This window comes from Balaenoptera borealis (assembly GCF_965194805.1).
Source record: "Balaenoptera borealis genome assembly, chromosome: 19".
In the NCBI taxonomy this organism is placed as follows: Eukaryota; Metazoa; Chordata; class Mammalia; order Artiodactyla; family Balaenopteridae; genus Balaenoptera; species Balaenoptera borealis.
Genome location: NC_138878.1, coordinates 17,522,101 through 17,540,960, shown reverse-complemented (window position 1 = coordinate 17,540,960; position 18,860 = coordinate 17,522,101). Strand labels below are relative to the sequence as shown.

Sequence of the window (18,860 nt, the reverse complement as noted above, 5' to 3'; positions counted from 1 at the left end):
AGAGCAAAATATCTGGCTATATAGTATGTAAGACTTTTGATTTCTGCTACAACTAGAAACCCAAGTGGGTGAGTGAAAAGCAGTTTCTCCTTTAATGGTTTACTTGAAAGAGCTTTTCTCTGTTAAGACTGAAGTATCCATAGAGTAAATCTCCAGATGACTTATATACCAGTTTACTCGCATAATGAGCCTGAATAGTTAAGACTCATGAGACGTGTTAAGTTTAGCAGGTGCATTTCATTTTTAGTTCTGAGTGTAACACAATCTTGCTTTCCATGCTCCTTAGGCTCACATTGTCCTTGAAGTTCCTCCATATCATAACCCAGCAGTTACAGCTGCAGTGCAGGTGCACTTTTATCTTTGCAATGGCAAGAGGAAAAAAAGCCAGTCTCAACGTTTTACTTACACACCAGGTACGAGGAGTTGTTGTGATGGTTTACTATAGAGCTGTCTTTCATAATGAATAAAAAGTTATTCAGTGAATCCTGTATTAGAGTGTTTAAAGGTAGGGTCCTTATAATCAATAAAAATCCCAATTCATGCTTAATCTGTAAAGTTTGTATTGACTTTAAATATTAGATCTGATAGCAATTGTTATTTTGTAGTCACTTATTATAAGGAAATTAAAAGATTGTATCAATAGATTTGAAGTCTGTTTTTCAGGAGTTACCAAAAATCACCAGCACTGTTGGAATAGTAGGTGTTTGTGAATATGTGTGAACTTTCCTTGTGCCCTTAGCACTGCAGAAAGGCAGTGTGCCTGTTTCATAGTGTCTTCATCTAACCATTCCAAATCAAAATGGAAAATCTCTCATTAAATTTTCATTTGGCAAGCAGCAACTGTAGCATATATTGGCTTTGGGGGAATATAACATTGATGGCAGAATTCCTGATTTTATAGAGACACCATAACAAAGGATGCTTTCACACCTCTTTCTGCAGCAGTTCAAGTGCTGTAATTTTCCAGATCTGGATTGTGACACATGAATATTATATGCAGTAATTCATGCTGATGTTTACATACTTAGAGAACAGACATTTATAGAGGTCTTCTCTATGTTAGGTACTGCATTTGTCACCAGAACATATAATGATAAAAAAATCATAGTGAACCTTATTCTTCAAAACTTGTTGTAAAAACTTTTAAATGGTTTATAGTAAATGAAAAGAACAAACACATGAATTTGAGAGGGTATTGGTTATTAGTCATTCATTTGTCATCATATTCTTTAAAGCCTGGCTGTATTTCATTTAGAGCCTCTGAAGGCCACTTATATTCCAGAATCTGAAAATTATTATTACTTGATCGTGTTAATACATTACTTGGTAATAAAATATTTCAGATAATTTTCAAATAGAATACAAACCTTTGAAAACAAAAGATTTTGATTAGCCATTTCATTTACTCATTAATTCAATAAGTATTTAAGGGTGCACACTAGTTGGGTAAAACCTCTCTTAGCTTCTCTCATGGAGCTTATAATCTAGTGGAACAAATAGAAGCTAATAAACCTCTAAATAAATAAATTACTTACAAATTTGTAATTAGAAACAGAGATAAGGAATGTTAAGGAAAGGGAAACAGTGCTGTGGGTGAAAATAACAGAGGGACCCTTGTCTAGGCTAATTGGTTGTGAAAAGACTTCTATGAGGAGTTGAGAACTGGAAAATAATAGTAATAGTTTATAATTATGTAACATTTACTATGTTTTAGTACTGTTCTAAGACCTTTCTGTATTCATTTAATCCTCTTAATAAACCTATGGGATAGGTTATTGTCTTATTTTACAAATGAGGAGACTGAGTGGCTAAGTAATATGCCCAAGGTCTCACAGCATAAGTCCTAGAGCCAAACATCATACATAGGCAGTCTGGTTCCAGAGTCTGGGCTCATAACGTATCCTAGACTACATCTGTTTGTTCATTTATTTAGTAAACATATAGAGCATTTAGTGTGTGCTGGGTGCTATTCTCAGCAGTTTATACATAATAACTCATTTATCCTCCTGTAACCCTATAAGGTAGGTAGTGTTGCCCTTCCCATTTGGCAAGTGAGTGTACTGAGATCACACAGCTAATAAAGGCAGAGGTGAGATTTTAATCCAGGCAGTATGACTGTACAGTCTATACTGTTAATTACTGTTAGATAAAGTGTGGGAGAACATTCCACATAAAGGCAGTAGCATATGCAAAGGCCTTATGGTTGGTTGGATCATAGAGTATTAAGAGTTGTAAGAAGTGAGTTTTTAATAGGGAGGTGACGTGATCAGATTTGTAATTCAAAAATAATTTTTCCCATGTTTCTTCTGTCACTTTATAAGATGTCATTGACCAGTTTTAGTCTTTTCTCAACTTACTAACTGTGGAGGGTGAGATTTATATGGGAGAGGCCCAAGAAGGTTAAAAAGGTGATTCAGACAGCTAGAGTATTTTGAGTATATAGAGGAGAGAGCATCAGTGATGATAAAGAATATCAAGTTTCTGGGAAGGATGGGAGAGGATAGGATTTAAAATATGCAAGTTGGAATGGACCTTAAATGGGAGAAGGAACAGGAGGGAAGGTAAAGGAGATGAACAAGATGGATATACATTAGGAAGGTTTACAGATTTAGTAATGGAGAGTTTAGGGAGTTTCCATATGATAGCTTCAATTTTGTTTCTGTAAAGAATGACATGAAGTCTCCTATTGTGAGCAGAGAGAGGGGAATGTCAGTGATTTGGCAGTTTAACAGTGTGGAGAAGTTTGAAAAAGTTGTTGTAAAGAGGGAAAAGTAAGTTACCACAGAAATGTAATAGGATTCTAGGCATGATCAAAGGGCACCTTTGATGTTGATATTGGTTAATTTATGGATACTAATTAGCTCTGCTGTGTAACTTTCTTAAGCAGCACTCAGGTTCTTCAGGGCAGGTGGTAAAATATGGATAGTAGAGCTCTTCTAGGGTGAGAGTTACTAAAGACAACAGGGTCCAAGAATGTTAGCAAATTCTTTTGAGATGAGGAACTATAGAATCTAACCTGAATAAGAAGGGAGAGAGCTTCTAGAATTGGGGTAAAAAGACAATAGGGTCAGCATGTTAGAGGTGTTGATTACTACCATCATAGTGGTGGTAATAGGCAAACAGAAAGGAGCAAATATAATGCCTTTACATTATCAGCTCTTGAATTGAGAGGACAATATAAAGGCAGAGTCCTAGAGGGCATTACATGTAAGAATGGAAATCAGTGGGGCTCCAGAGTGCAGGGAGATATTGTATTGGCCTGGAGCTGTCATAACTGGCTTTATGGTTGACAGAATACAAATCAGGTGGCACACACTAACGAAGGAAGAGTGGACACACAGGAGTGTTTGGACAGTCCTTATTGTGGTTGATTACTGCCTTTTGTCTGTAACATTTGGCTTTTTTCACTTTTTTTCTAAAATGAAATTTTGAATAAAGTTTTTACAAAGGCAAATACATAACTGTGAATTTTTTTAAAAGACAAGTTGAAAAAAAATTTTTAAAACACCCGTATTCTCTTCCACTCTGTCATTCTCTCCTTTTAGATCCTTTTGATCCATATATAGATACATCCTTTTAAAAATAGAAATGGGACCATGCTATATTATATATACTAATTTTGTAACCTGAACATTTTTATTTTTCCTTATCAGCAGATAGAGTTTAACAGAATTTTGATAGCTTTTTAGTATTCTACTGTATGACCCTTTGTTATTTTAGAATTATTGTGTTTGTCTTTTAAATTTTATGAATTCTTTATATTAGAGATTTTAGCCATTTGTTTATGTTGGGGCAATAATTCCTTTTTAAATTTTATAAAAATTTTAGGTATTCATAAGTTGCATGTTTTTTATTAAAGGATTTGTTAATTTGTTTCCTTTTTGGCAACCCCCTAGCAATAGGGATCTGACCAATATCAATATCCAGTGGAGGAATAATCATTAGCTGCAAGTGGCTGATTTAAAAAAAAATTTTTTTAAGTTAGGGATTGTGTTTAGTATTATTTGTCCCACAATCCATTTACTTTGTAGAATGAAGACAGTTAGCAGCATATGTGTATGATTCACAAACTACCCTTACCGCAGATGGTAATAGAGCACACAGTCCTTCCTTAGTGGTGCTGCCTGAACTTCTGCCCAGCTTCTGGCTTCAGAACTTCCAATGTGGGAGACTCTACCCCCACCCTAGAGGAAATGAGTCTCCCTCTGAAGCCCAGCAGAAGTTATTTGTACTTGGGGGTACCATCTGAGCTCTGGTTTTTGGAATCATGGGGATTTTTCAGAGCAGCATTAGAGCCAAACTCTCATGTATAATATTTTGCCTGTGGAAGGGTATATTCTGTGTTCCAAATAGTTGAATGGACAGACTGACTTTTGTATTGTGGTTGTTTAGATTGGGAGAAAAAGCCTGCCTTACAGTCAAGAGATCAGATCTCAGCTCTGCCACAGACTGTACCTACTGATTAACCTCTATAAAATGAGGATATAATACTAAAGCGGTGGTTTTCAAATTGCTTAGGTTGTTTATTCTTCAAATAAAATCTTACGCAAAAAGCCAGTGTATGAAAAAGGCTGAAAGCTAGCTTGGCTGCTCTCTTTGCACTGGAAAAGGAAATCCAGAGCTCTTTCTCTTTACATCCTGTTCTTCTACATCCACCACTTGAAGAAGAGTGCGAGGCTTCTCATGGTTTGAAAACCATTAGTCCAGTTGATTTTTTCTTTTTCTGGATGCCTCTGTTCATCAACATTCTAAGTTTGAGAATTAGCATGTATAATACAAAGGTAGAGTTATTCTGTTTCTAAAACTCATCTCATTGTAGATATTATAAGATCTGTTTAACTGTATTTCCCTCCAAACAAGAATAAATTACCGTAGACCAGCAGTGAGGACTTCTTATGGTTTGGTCAGGTTGGAGTCTGAATCTCTTATAGACAAAAAGAGTGATACTTGATTTGGCAGAGTGGAAATGCACTTGATTTAGTAGAGCAGAATTCTCAATCTGGGTACCCAGATGTCAGTCAGGAACATAGAAATAAGGATTGGATCATGCAAAAAAGATGGATGTTATGCTGTAGTTTTCAGTCCCTCTGTCTCCTTTTTAGTGCACGATAACCAACCACTTATGTAACCAAGGGCCCCACCTGTTCCATTCCGGATTAAGGGATGAGAGTAGGCTTTCTTTGGATATTCTCCTTCCTTATGTAGAAATATGACTCTGGATATAGGATTCACTGTAGCTTTCCTGAGACCAGAGTAGGAGCTGAAACAGAAGACAAAAAAATCTAGTAGTCCAAGGACAAAGTTCTAGTTCTGCCAAAGTCAGAAGAAAAGTAAGTGCATAAAGACATTAGGGGGGAAAAAAAAGAGAAGAAAAAGAAAAAGACATTAGAGAGGTCAGGAGCCAATAGACACGGTGAACCATACTTGAAATACCTGAGCAAGAATCAGAAACTGGATGGAGGTCTGGGTCAAGAACATGAGCATTGTGGCAGAAGCAACAAGATTGGTGATATACCTTTCTCTCGGTCCTTAGGGTTGTTGTCTCATTGTTAGAGGTGGGCTCACCAGTTGCAGATTTAGAGGCTAAAGCAGGTGAATAATGAACCCATCCTGTTCTTCTAGGAAGCCAGAGCAAAGTGCAGAACTCAAATGCACCCCAAACAAGTGCTCCATTAATTACCTCTTCTACAGTAAAATATACTATCAGGGCTATCTTAATTCTTACCTTTATTTTCTCAGATTGAGACCATGCTTATGTGAAGAGACTTGTACTTGGCAAAGGTTTGATAAATGGACAGATGAGATTTGACCTTGCTTTGGGTCTCGTTATTTTCCTTTGACATAAAATGGAGTTTCTTATATTTTGTGAAGATCATGAAAATTTTAATTATGTTAATTCTTAGTACAAACTTGGAAGGAACAATGAGGTGTGAATTTAGGAAAATTATTTTTAAATGTATTATAACACTTCAATAGGAGGCTAAAGTAGATAATTTTTAGAAAAATGGACTGAAGTGCTTGCCAAGAGAAACAATGACATCAGTTGTTTTGACACACAGTAAATTAACTGACGGTTCTTTTCTGTTTTGATATGCATATTAAATAAAATAAGCAAAATGCATTGATTCCTACTTTAAGCAGTCCTTTCATCAAGTAGACTCATCCTAAATCATGGATCTGCTACTTTTCTAATGTCATAAAGGATGATGATTGGTATTTGTAACCTCTGCTTGCTTGGTGGAATGGTGAAGTAGAATTTCTGTTGGTAATACAGTATACTGCAGTGAATAAAAGCATGGACTTTGGAGGTAGAAAAACCTGTGTTCAAGTCCTTATGATACGACTTAGCTGCTGTGAGGTCGTAGTGTCTTTAATCTCCTCTTCAGTATACTCATCTATAAGGCAGGGATAATAATAATCCCTACCTCATAATGATCTTGGGGTTTTTTAAAAATTATTTATTTTTAAATAAGTAATATATATACATGGTGGAAAACATTCAAAAGGCCCCAAAACTTAGACAGTAAAAAGTAAATCTTCCTCATGCTCCTATCCCCTATTCACCTAGTTTCCCTTCCCAGCAATAAACCCAACAGTTATCAGTTTCCTGTGCATCTTTCCAGAGATATCCACACATATATAAGCAAAAACATGTGTACATGTGTATATGCATATGTATATATACACACACAATATTTTACGTGAACTGTGACATGTACACATGTTCTGCAATTGACTTTTTTTTTACTTAACAACGTGTCTTAGAGATCTTTCCAACATCATTTCATAGAGGTCTATGCAGTATTGGTTTTTTTCTTTTTTTTAACTTGAATACTTTTGAAGCAAGAACCGCTCCGTGTTGTCTTCTATTTACTGGTTTCACATATTTTATATTATCTGCCTTCCCTGAAGGCATTTGAGTTTTCAACCCCTGGCTTGTATGTGCACTACAGTTGTGTAGCCTAGAATGAAGTCCTTTCATAATTATTTTATGTATTATGTAATAACATTTGCATTAATCACTTTCTTTTCAGTTTTGATGAAGCAAGAACACAGAGAAGAGATTGATTTGTCTTCAGTTCCATCATTGCCTCATCCTGTCCAGACCCAGAGGCCTTCTTCAGATACAGGACACCTACATGACAGTGTACTGTCTGCACAGAGAAGCTTGGTTTGTCCCATCCAGCTAACATATGCATCCATGGTAACCTCAGCCCATCTGCCACAGTTGCAGTGTAGGGATGAGAGTGCTGGTAAAGAACAGCATATGATACCTTCTTCAGTTGTGCACCAGCCTTTTCAAGTCACACCAACACCTCCTGTAGGGTCTTCCTATCAGCCTATGCAAACTAATGTCGTATTCAATGGACTAACTTGTCTTCCTGTTAATGCTGCCTCTAGTCAAGAATTTGATCCAGTTTTGTTTCAGCAGGATGCAGCTCTTCCTAATTTAATAAATCTTGGCTGTCAGCCACCATCATCCATACCTTTTCATTCTTCAAATTCAGGCTCAACAGGACATCTCTTAGCCCACACACCTCATTCTGTGCAGACCTTGCCTCATCTGCCGTCAATGGGATACTGTTGTTCAAACACAGGACAAAGATCTCTTTCTTCTCCAGTGGCTGATCAGGTCACAGGTCAGCCTTCCCCTCAGTTACAACCCATTACGTATGGTCCTTCACATTCAGGGACTGCTACAACAGCTTCCCAAGCAGCCTCTCATCCCTTGGCCAGTTCACCACTTTCTGGGCCACCATCTCCTCAGCTACAGCCTATGCCTTACCAGTCTCCTAGCTCAGGAACTGCCTCATCACAGTCTCTAGCCACCAGAATGCATTCTGGACAGCACTCAACTCAAGCACAAAGTACAGGCCAGGGAGGTCTTTCTGCACCTTCATCCTTATTATGTCACAGTTTGTGCGATCCAGCTTCATTTCCACCTGATGAGGCAACTGTGAACATTAAACCTGAACCTGAAGAGCAGGAACCTAACTTTTCTACAATTGGTCTTCAGGACATCACTTTAGATGATGGTAAGTTCATCTTTATGCTTTGAAGCAGTGAAGATCCAGGAACTTCCTTCCCTTAAGAGTCATGAGAAAGTTACCATGGATTGTTTATTGGCATATGGTTGGGCTTTTTAATAAGTTGTTTTTACTAGAAATATGTTGATATATGACTCTGAAGATAGACATGAACATATATGCTTTAAAGTCTATTTTACCACTTATATCTGTTGCGAAGGGTGAGACCTTGAGTAATAACCTACCACCTATTTGTGATGGAAATGAAGATGTGAGCTTTTATTGAGCATTTTTCCTTTCAGAACATACAGTGAGGTCACAGTGTCTAGAGAATGGAATTCAGAAGTGTTAATTCACTAAACATTGCAGAATGCCATCTCTTTGCAAGGCACAGAGTTAAATGCTAGGAATACTAGGAAGGTATGAGGATAGAGTTCTTGTCCTTGAGGAGACTCATACAAGTAAAGAACCTGCTTCTCTGTGGCCCTGCCAGCTTGCTGAGTCAGATAGTGGTGATAGTACAAGACCAGACTGGTTTGCTGCTGCTGGTACAGCTGTTGGCACCATGATAAAAAGAAGCTATTTATGTAAATGTAGCAAGTTGGTATGTAAACCTCTATTTTTATGAAATCATAAATTGGACAGCAAACTCTGGAAATTAATTATTTTAATAATTGAAAATTCCCCCAAGGTAGGATTTTCAGGTAATAATTTTAGTTTATTCTTGGCTTTGTCATTTATATGGTAGTGAAATTTTGTCTAAATAGGAATTCAGTGAAAGCTACCTGTAAGTGTTGTACAATATGAAAAATTTGAAACATGGATATAGAATTTTAATTCTCTCTCTGATTCTGTATTAATCTGTAGAAAAGTAACTCTAGGTCAGCCATTTCCTTTATACATCTGGAGAGGCTATTTACTACTTAGTTGCAAAGCTGGTTTTAAATTCCAAATTCCAAACATAAGGGAAAGGAAGGTAAATAAAATGATAAAATGTGGGAGCCCCCACCCTACCCCCGACCTGGCACCAGGGCTTTACTGTCAGATCAGTATATGAGGATACAATGATGCAGTAGGTCTTAGTCACTTACAACCAAGATATAAAAGAAGCACATTGGGAGATCAGCAAAGAGATGTGAAAGGTTCTGTAAGAAGGATTCAGAGAGGCTTCCTTGAGGAGATGACTTTTAAGCCAGTCTTGGAGGATGAGTATATTTTTCAGTAAATAAGGATCAATCACTTCTTTTTTTTTTTTTTTTTAAAGCACTTTTCTTTTTTTTTTTTTATAGCTACTTTATTTATTTATTTTATTTTATTTTTGGCTGTGTTGGGTCTTCGGTTCATGCGAGGGCTTTCTCTAGTTGAGGCAAGTGGGGGCCACTCTTCATCGCGGTGCAGGGACCGCTCTTCATCGCGGTGCGCGGGCCTTTCACTATCGCGGCCCCTCCCGTCGCGGGGCACAGGCTCCAGACGCGCAGGCTCAGTAGTTGTGGCTCACGGGCCCAGCTGCTCCGTGGCATGTGGGATCTTCCCAGACCAGGGCTCGAACCCGTGTCCCCTGCATTAGCAGGCAGATTCTCAACCACTGCGCCACCAGGGAAGCCCGATCAATCACTTCTTATCCTTTTGGCTAAGAACAAGTATAGTATCAGTAAATGAGAATCAAAGGGAAAACCAGACAACAGAAGCAGAAACATAGAGCTATGTCTGGGAAAGCATGATTTTCTGTGGCTGGAGGGCAGATGGCATAGTTGAGGACCGCTTTGAAAGCCGCAAGGGGATATGCCAGGTCATTTGTGTATAAACAGAAGGTATAGCTGTAAACAAGCAAAACCTACAATTTGCATAGCATTGTTATCTAATTTAACTCTTACTAATCCTCTAGATAGCTATATTTAGAGAATCAGACTTTCTGAAGGTCACATAACTGGTAAGTAGCAGAGCTGAGACTGGAGGCAGGTCTTTTCAGTCTAGTCTTTTTCTTGCAGTACTACAGCTGCCCCCCAGCAACAGCAGGCCGTGGTGGTTAGAACGCAGCGCTAAAGGGGATCCCCCAAGCTTTTTTTAATTCCTAGAGAATAGTGGAACATTCTCTAGGAATGCATGTGCAGAATTTCACTGCATGAATATATGTTCACAACAGCATCTGATCTGTCACACTTGTATTGCTTTCAAGGTTTGTGTTTAGAATTTTAATCCCTGAAACAAAGGGTGAGACCTGGAGTGTGATAACCTACCACTTCAGTGATGCCACTGAAAACACAAGATTTATTAAGCAGGTCTCATAGCTGCTGGGTATTCCAGCTCGTTTTCTTTCCAAATGAAGACTGTTTTTCTAAAAAGAGACCAAAGCTGGAACCTGCTCTTTCTAATTTACCACAGATTGAGTGATTTTTGGGGGGACAGCAAATTGGAACTTTTAGAAAGGCTTTATGGAATTTTTATTTATTTCATCTTTTGAATATGTGAAGATTCTTTTGAATATGTGAAGATGTGTTGCAGAAACAGAGAATCTGGAAAAATGAGGTCTATGAGGGCAAGTATAAAAGTAATTTCATTTTTGTTCCATTCACAATTAAGCAAAGTTCCCCACAGAGGACAAGGACTGGCTAATGAATTCCCTTATTGCTACCTATCAGGAGACTTGATAGAAGCTGAGTGGTGGGACTTCCCTGGTGGTCCAGTGGTTAAGACTCTGTGCTTCCAATGCAGGGGGCGTGGATTCAATCCCTGGTTGGGGAACTAGGATCCTGCATGCTGTGCGGTGCAGCCACAAAAATGCTTTAAAAAAAAAAAAAGAAGCTCAGTGGTGCTAGCAGTAATTAAAGAGGGGGTGGGAGAACTAAAATACACTCCTGGGCACCTCCGATTATTTGATGTATAATTTTTGCAATTTACATTTTGATGCTATCAAATATCAAATGAATTTTTGATGTTTGCCAACTGACTCATTGATTATGTTATTTGGATTTCCCTTTTTTTTTTGGATTTGCCTTTGAAGGTAAACTAGAGGCTTAGAAAATCCTACAGTTCTGCAGAGTTTTAATATAAATTCATTAAAAGAACAATAATAACATATTTCATAGGCCTTGAACTCCCTAGTACTTGGAACTCTGTAGTACTTGAATGGCCCCTTTCTGGTAAGCTTTAAAAGTAAGCCATAAAACATGCCAAAAAGGATTAGAAGTACTTAAAGCGAACTTTGCAGTTAGCTTGAGCTCAAGTTTTATTTTAACTTTTCTATATTGTGCTAAGTATTAAGTACAAAGTAATTTCCACTCCACAACTAGAGGACACAAGTAATTTCTTTAAATTTGTGTTATACTAGTTAAATATACTTATCATCTAATCCTAATAACTTTCATTAATCCTATTTGTTTTATATTTATTTACCCCTTTCTTTTTTATCAAATTAAAGATTAAAACAAATAAAATATCCTTTTTATTTTTGAAATTTTTAATTAAGATGGAGTCTGTCAAGAATCATTCAGGTATTACTTGACTGTTACTTTTAGAAATACGGACATTGGGCTTCCCTGGTGGCGCAGTGGTTGAGAATCTGCTTGCCAATGCAGGGGACACGGGTTCCAGCCCTGGTCTGGGAAGATCCCACATGCCGCGGAGCGACTAGGCCCATAAGCCACAATTGCTGAGCCTGCGCGTCTGGAGCCTGTGCTCCGCAACAAGAGAGGCCGCGATAGTGAGAGGCCCGCGCACCGCGATGAAGAGTGGCCCCCACTTGCCGCAACTAGAGAAAGCCCTCGCAGAGAAACAAAGACCCAACACAGCCATAAATAAATAAATAAATAAATAAATTTTAAAAAAATACGGACATTAACACCTTAATTTTTTATTATAAATTCAGTGACATTTAATAGAGAAGATATTAGTGCACCTCAGCTCAGAAATTCAAGACTTGTAGAACTAAAAATACTCTAATACAGCTCCCCCATTTTATAGATAAAGAATCTGAGTTTTACAGAGCTTAAGGTATTCGTCCAGGGTAACACTGATTTAATAGCAGAGTAAAGACTAAAACCCAAGTCTCCTGGTTCCTAATTCAGTACTCTAAGAGTTTTTTCAGTATCTGCAATCATGTTTTTCATCAGTCTGTGGTTTGAGACTGTGGATGTAGAGCAAGCAGAATAGATGAAAGAAAATGCTGTTTCCTCAGCAGAGCCTTGGTTTGTGAGAGGGGCCAGGGCAATCTTAAAATTCTAGACTCTCAGTATAGATGAAGTTTTAAAGGCTCTCTACTCCATCCTCGTCTTTCACACTGGAATTCATACTCTGGTATCCCTAGTGATATTATATTCCTGTTGGTCTCTTCATCTCCAGATTCTTTGGAACATCTCAGGGCCTTTTAAGTTCCAGCTGCCCTTGTTTTATGTGGGCTCTGGTGCCTCTGGAATCATGCAGAACAAATCTAATCATTGTTCTGTAATAATCCTTCACATGTGTGAAATTTTGATCTCTTTCCCAAGTCTTAAAAACACTCCAGCAATTTCATCCTTCCCTCAGCCTCACTAACATGCTAGTTCCCTTCTGCTTGAACCCTGGTGTTTGGTTCCTTTTCGTAGTGCATATCCAGAAGGGAACACTCTAGCCAGCTCAAAGTGGATTGGGACCGTCACCTTCCTTGTTCAGAAGACTTTATTTATCAGTTTGGTGTTAGGTCAGGGGATTTTCTTAGCTTCATCTTGCTGTTAATTTAGTGAGTCATAAGTACTAGTCATTAGTCATAACTAAATCACATCCATTCTGTATCCCCACCCCCCACCCCTCCACCATGGATTTTTACATATGTTTTTGGAACCCACGACTAAACTTTGCAGTTATCCTTGTTCAGGTTCATTGAGGTGATTTTGACCGCTCATGTCAATCTTCCAAACTCAGGAGAGTCCCAGAAGCGTTTCTCGTTTTCAGAGTAATGTGGCTCCCTCCTCAGGGGGATTACTCCTTGGGGTAGTAGCAGCAGCAGAATACTGACCTTTACCAATTGATGTTCTCTTTCAAGCAGTCCCCTTGGAAGGCTGTAATATATACTTACTCAACCAATTAGAGTATTGTTCAAAATTCTTTTGCTACTTTCATTTTTCTTTGCTACCTAAGTGTACCATTGCCCCTGCTTGGAAAGCATGTGCTACTCTGTAAAATTATCAGTGAGTTTTTACTCAGATGGTAAAGTTTGTGTGCCTGGAGCTGTAATTTTTCCTAAACACTTCTGTGCATTATAGTGTGTATGTCCCAGATTTGGACCAAGTGATATACATTAAAACAGTACAAAAATATAGAAATTGTCACAGCTGTGTTTTAAGCATTTTAATTAAGATTATAGTATTGTTAAACTGGACTGTCTTAGACTTTTAAATACAGGCCCATTTAATTTGTGATTGAGCTGAATCCAGTAAGAACTTTCCATTAGAGTCCCTCAATTCCCTCTTGTCCTTCTTTGTTCACAAACTAACAGAACCATAGCTACAGCTCTTCAGCAGAGAAGAGGGTACATGTTAAATATAGCCTGACCTGCTGCTGTGGTGAAAACTGACACTGCCACTTGCAGGCTCTGTGCAGTAACATGCTGATCCTGAATGTAGGGCAATTGCTAATTTGACTGTAAACAGGGACTCTAGACATGACCTCTGCTGCTGCAGTTCTATATAGGTGACAAGCAGATGAACCTGCTTTCCAGTTGCAAGGAAATGATAAATACAAGATTCAGGTGATTAACTTGGATGGGGAAATCAGGAGACTGGTATGGAGGAGCAGAATGGTAAATATTATTGTCAGTGTGCTAGCCCACCTGTTGGATACTCGTTTACTGGTGTTTATTGTATTTAAATAAATAAAACAAAAGAAAGCCATGCATAGCCAATGATGAGAATGGGTCCCAAATGAGGTGTTGAATCACTTAGGGGCTCAGTAGTGGAGGGAGGTAGATAATACTGAACTTTCTCTTTTAACTAGGACTCTGGGTAACTCATGAATACTCTTCTGGGAGGCATACATGTACCATCCAGCCTCAAACATACTTATGATGGATAATTCCAGAGGCAAAAAGTCCCACAAATAATACCCATGTAGGCTTTGGATCATGGCTTATGCAGAACGGATCATGATGGGGATTCAGGACCTTAAACACAACCACTCTTGGACATATAATAAGAAAATTTAATTTTTAGACCCAGTGAAGCAAGGGCAAGCATTTGAGAAGACCTTTTATTTCTCATATCAGGTGTGTCTGTGTTATCTCACATGGCACAAATTAGTTATATTGCATATGAACAAAATTTTTTCCTTGAATCAACTTGACACTAAAATTTATACATAAACTGGGAAAAATCCAAGAGAGGTTACCAGTAAATAGTCAGCATATCACAGCATATCAGAAGTCTTCAAAATAAATTCACTTCAAAAAGTGTATTTAAAAATAATTAATGAATTAATTTTCTGTCTCACATGTATTGCATATATATTTTGCCAGTTCGTTTGTTTACCAGTTTTTAAAATAGTGTTTTGATCTATAGAAATGTAAAATATTTAGGTGGTCCAACCTAATATATCTTTTCTTTTTGATTTGTTTGTTTGTTTGTTTGTTTTTATTTTTGGCTGCATTGGGTCTTCATTGCTGTGCGAGGGCTTTTCTCTAGTTGCGGTGAGCGGGGGCTACTCTTCGTTGTGGTGCGCGGGCTTCTCATTGTGGTGGCTTCTCGTTGTGGAGCACGGGCTTTAGGCAAACGGGCTTCAGTAGTTGTGGCATATGGGCTCAGTAGTTGTGGCTCACGAGCTCTAGAGCGCAGGCACAGTAGTTGTGGCACACGGGCTTAGTTGCTCCGCAGCATTTCTTTTTGATTTGTGCTTTGGGAATCTTGTTTAGAAAGGCTTATCTTACCCCAGTGTTATACAAAGTTCCCACTTATATTTTCCTCTAGGACTTGAATGATCTTACTGTTAATATTTAAATTTTTAATTTAACCTAGACTTTATTGGAGTATAAGACACTGAGTTGTAAGATATTGAGGGTGGGATCTAAATTTAGTTTTTAAATACTTCGCTGATTGCCCCAACACTACTTACAGTATGTATTTCATTGATTCTATTGGGCACTTTTTATTTCAAACATGTTAACATCTCTGAAACCTGGATGTATCTGTGATAAATAAATGTTTTACAATCTAAAAATAATAATAATGAATTATGGTTACTGTTTCTTGATAATAAAACTTTTTTTTTTTGAACACTGTGGTAGGCACTTTGCTAGTAGCTCATTAGTTCTTCCCAACAATCTGTAAAAAGTGAATTATTAACCTTATTTTCAGAGATGTGGCTCAGGGAGCTTAAGCACTTTACCAGTGTTATATGACCACAGACACTGGGACTGGCATTTGAATCCAGGTCTGTCTGAAATTTAGATCATCTTGCATGTGTTTAGTGGCTTCTGAAATAACTATAGTTGATTACTTTATATAATCTCACTTCTATAAACACAGTAAACATAGTAACTTTCTGATGTCTGTCAAGTGTAAGATACAAAGCCAGTGTCTAAAGATGTATTCTATTTTAAAATTCATATCCTGTTTCTGAGTTCCTTTGGAAATGAATCATTCACAGGGACAAAAATATGTTATTTACTTATTTTTTATTTATTTATTTTTTTGGCTGTGTTGGGTTTTCGTTGCTGCGTGAGGGCTTTCTCTAGTTGTGGCGAGAAGGGGATACTCTTCGTTGCAGTGCGTGGACTTCTCATTGCGGTGGCTTCTCGTTGCAGAGCATGGGCTCTAGGCTTGTGAGCTTCAGTAGTGTGGCACACGGGCTTAGTTGCTCTGCAGTGTGTGGGATCTTCCTGGAGCAGGGATTGAACCTGTGTCCCCTGCTTTGGCAGGCAGATTCTTAACTGCTGTGCCACCAGGGAAGTCCATGCAATTTTTTTTTTTTTTTTTTTTTTTAAAGGATGGGGTCACAAAGAGGGGAAGTCCGTCATTTTATAGCTACTTTATTTATTTATTTATTTATTTTTGGCTGTGTTGGGTCTTCGGTTCGTGCAAGGGCCTTCTCTAGTTACGGCAAGCGGGGGCCACTCTTCATCGCGGTGCGGGGACCGCTCTTCATCGCGGTGCGCGGGCCTCTCACTATCGCGGCCCCTCCCGTTGCGGGGCACAGGCTCCAGACGCGCAGGCTCAGCAGCTGTGGCTCACGGGCCCAGCCGCTCCGCGGCATGTGGGATCCTCCCAGACCAGGGCTCGAACCCGTGTCCCCCACATTAGCAGGCAGACTCTCAACCACTGCGCCACCAGGGAAGCCCCCATGCAATTTTAAATACAGTAAATAAACCTCATTGATGAGGTAACATTTGATCAAAAACTTGAAGATGAGACGAAAAAACCTTGAAGATGAGGAAATTACCAATGTAGATACCTGGGGGAAGAGTATTCTAGGCAAAAGGGACAAGCAGAGGAAAGACCCTAAGGTAAGAGCATGTCTGGCTTATTGAGGAATGGCAATGAGGCCAGTGTGGCTGGAATATGAGGAATCTAGGGGGAAAGTAGTAGGAGATGTGGTCAAGGAGGTAATGGGGAGCCAAACGTGTAGGGCAACAGTTCTCAAACTTTTTGGTCTCAGGACTCCTTTTTTTTTTCTTTTTAATTGAAGTATAGTTGATTTACAGTGTTGTGCGAATCTCTGCTGTACAGCAAAGTGACTCAGTTATACACACATATACATTCTTTTTTTATATGCTTTTCCATTATGGTTTATCACAGGATATTGAATATAGTTCCTTGTGCTATATATTAGGACCTTGTTGTTTATCCATTCTAAACGTAATAGTTTGCATCTACCAAACCCAAACTCCCAGTCCCTCCCTCTCCTTCCCCCCCCCGCCCCCCTTGGCAACCACAGGTCTGTTTTCTATGTCTATGAGTCAGTTTCTGTTTTGTGGATAAATTCATTTGTGCCATATTTTATATTCCACATGTAAGTGATATCATATGATATTTCTCTTTCTCTGTCTGGCTTACTTCACTTAGTATGATAATCTCTAGTTGCATCTATGTTGCTGCAAATGACATTATTTCATTCTTTTTTATGTCTGAGTAGTATGCCCTTGTATATATGTACCACATCTTCTTTATCCATTCATCTGTCGATGGACATTTAGGTTATTTCCATGTTTTGGCTATTGTGAACAGTGCTGCTATGAACATAGGGGTGCACGTATCTCTTTGAATTATAGTTTTGTCTGGGTATATTCCCAGGAGTGGGATTGCGGGATCATATGGTAATTCTATTTTTAGTTTTCTGAGGAATCTTCATACTGTTTTCCATAGTGGCTGTACCAACTTACATTCCCACCAACAGTGTAGTTCCCTTTTCTCCATACCCTCTCCAGCATTTATTTGTAGACTTTTTAATGATGGCCATTCTGGCCTGTGTGAGGTGGTACCTCATTGTAGTTTTGATTTGCATCTCTCCAATAATTAGTGATGTTGAGCATCTGTTAGCATGCCCATGTGTTTTCTGCCCATTTTTTGATTGGGTTGTTTGTTTTTTTGTTGTTGAGTTGTATGAGCTGTTTGTATATTTTGGAGATTAAGCCCTTGTCTGTCATATCATTTGCAAATGTTTTCTCCCATTCCATAGGTTGTCTTTTCGTTGTTGTTTTTCTTTTTAATGGTTTCCTCAGCTGTGCAAAAGCTTGTAAGTTTGATTAAGTCCCATTTGTTTATTTTTGTTTTTATTTCTATTGCCTTGGGAGACTGACCTAAGAAAACATTGGTATTATGTCAGAGAATGTTTTTCCTATGCTCTCTTCTAGGAGTTTTATAGTGTCATGTCTCATGTTTAAGTCTTTAAGCCATTTTGAGTTTATTTTTGTGCATGGTGTGAGGGTGTGTAAATCAACTTCATTGATTTACATGCAGCTGTCCAACTTTCCCAGCACCACTTGCTGAAGAGACTGTCTTTTTCTCAGGACTCCTTTATAATCTTAAAAATTTTTGAGGATCCCCAAGAACTTTTATTTAGGTGGTTTGTATGTATCAGTTTTTATTTGTATTAGAAGTTAAAACTGAGAACTTTTTTTTTTTTTTAATAAATTTGTTTATTTAACTATTTATTTTTTGGCTGCACGCGGGCTTTCTCGACTTGCAGTGAGCGGGGGCTACTCTTCGTTGAGGTGCGCAGGCTTCTCATTGCGGTGGCTTCTCTTGTTGTGGAGCACGGGATCTAGGCGCGCAGGCTTCAGTAGTTGTGGCACGTGGGCTCAGTAGTTGTGGCTCACGGGCTCTAGAGCGCAGGCTCAGTAGTTGTGGCGCACGGGCTTAGTTGCTCCACGGCATGTGGGATCTTCTGGGACCAGGGCTCGAACCCACATCCCCTGCACTGGCAGGCGGATTCTTTTTTTTTTAAATTACTGTTGGTTTTTTGTTTTTTGGTTTTTTTGGGCTGCATTAAGTTTTCGTTGCTGCACGCAGGCTTTCTTTAGTTGCATCGAGCAGGGGCTACTCTTTGTTGCGGTGCGCGGGCTTCTCATGGTGGTTTCTCTTGTTGCGGAGCATGGGCTCTAGGCGCATGGGCTTCAGTAGTTGTGGCACGTGGGCTCAGTAGTTGTGCAACGAGGGCTCTAGAGTGCAAGCTCAGTAGTTGTGGCGCATGGGCTCAATTGCTCCACAGCATGTGGGATCTTCCCAGACCAGGGTTCGAACCCATGTCCGCTGCATTGGCAGGCGGATTCTTAACCACTGCGAGGCAGGCTGATTCTTAACCACTGCACCACCAGGGAAGCCCCTGATATAGGTTTTAACAGGGTCACTCTGGCTGCTGGGTAGAGAGGCA

At 38.9% G+C, this 18,860-nt stretch overlaps 1 protein-coding gene across 1 annotated transcript in view; it reads left to right on the top strand.

Annotated features, from left to right (window-relative positions):
* Positions 1-18,860, top strand: part of NFATC3 (nuclear factor of activated T cells 3) — a 131,203-nt gene that overhangs the window by 94,066 nt on the left and 18,277 nt on the right. Inside the window, 2 exon segments of the mRNA XM_082369789.1 lie at positions 287-413; positions 7,035-8,036. Of these exon segments, the coding sequence (XP_082225915.1) occupies positions 287-413; positions 7,035-8,036 (1,129 nt within the window).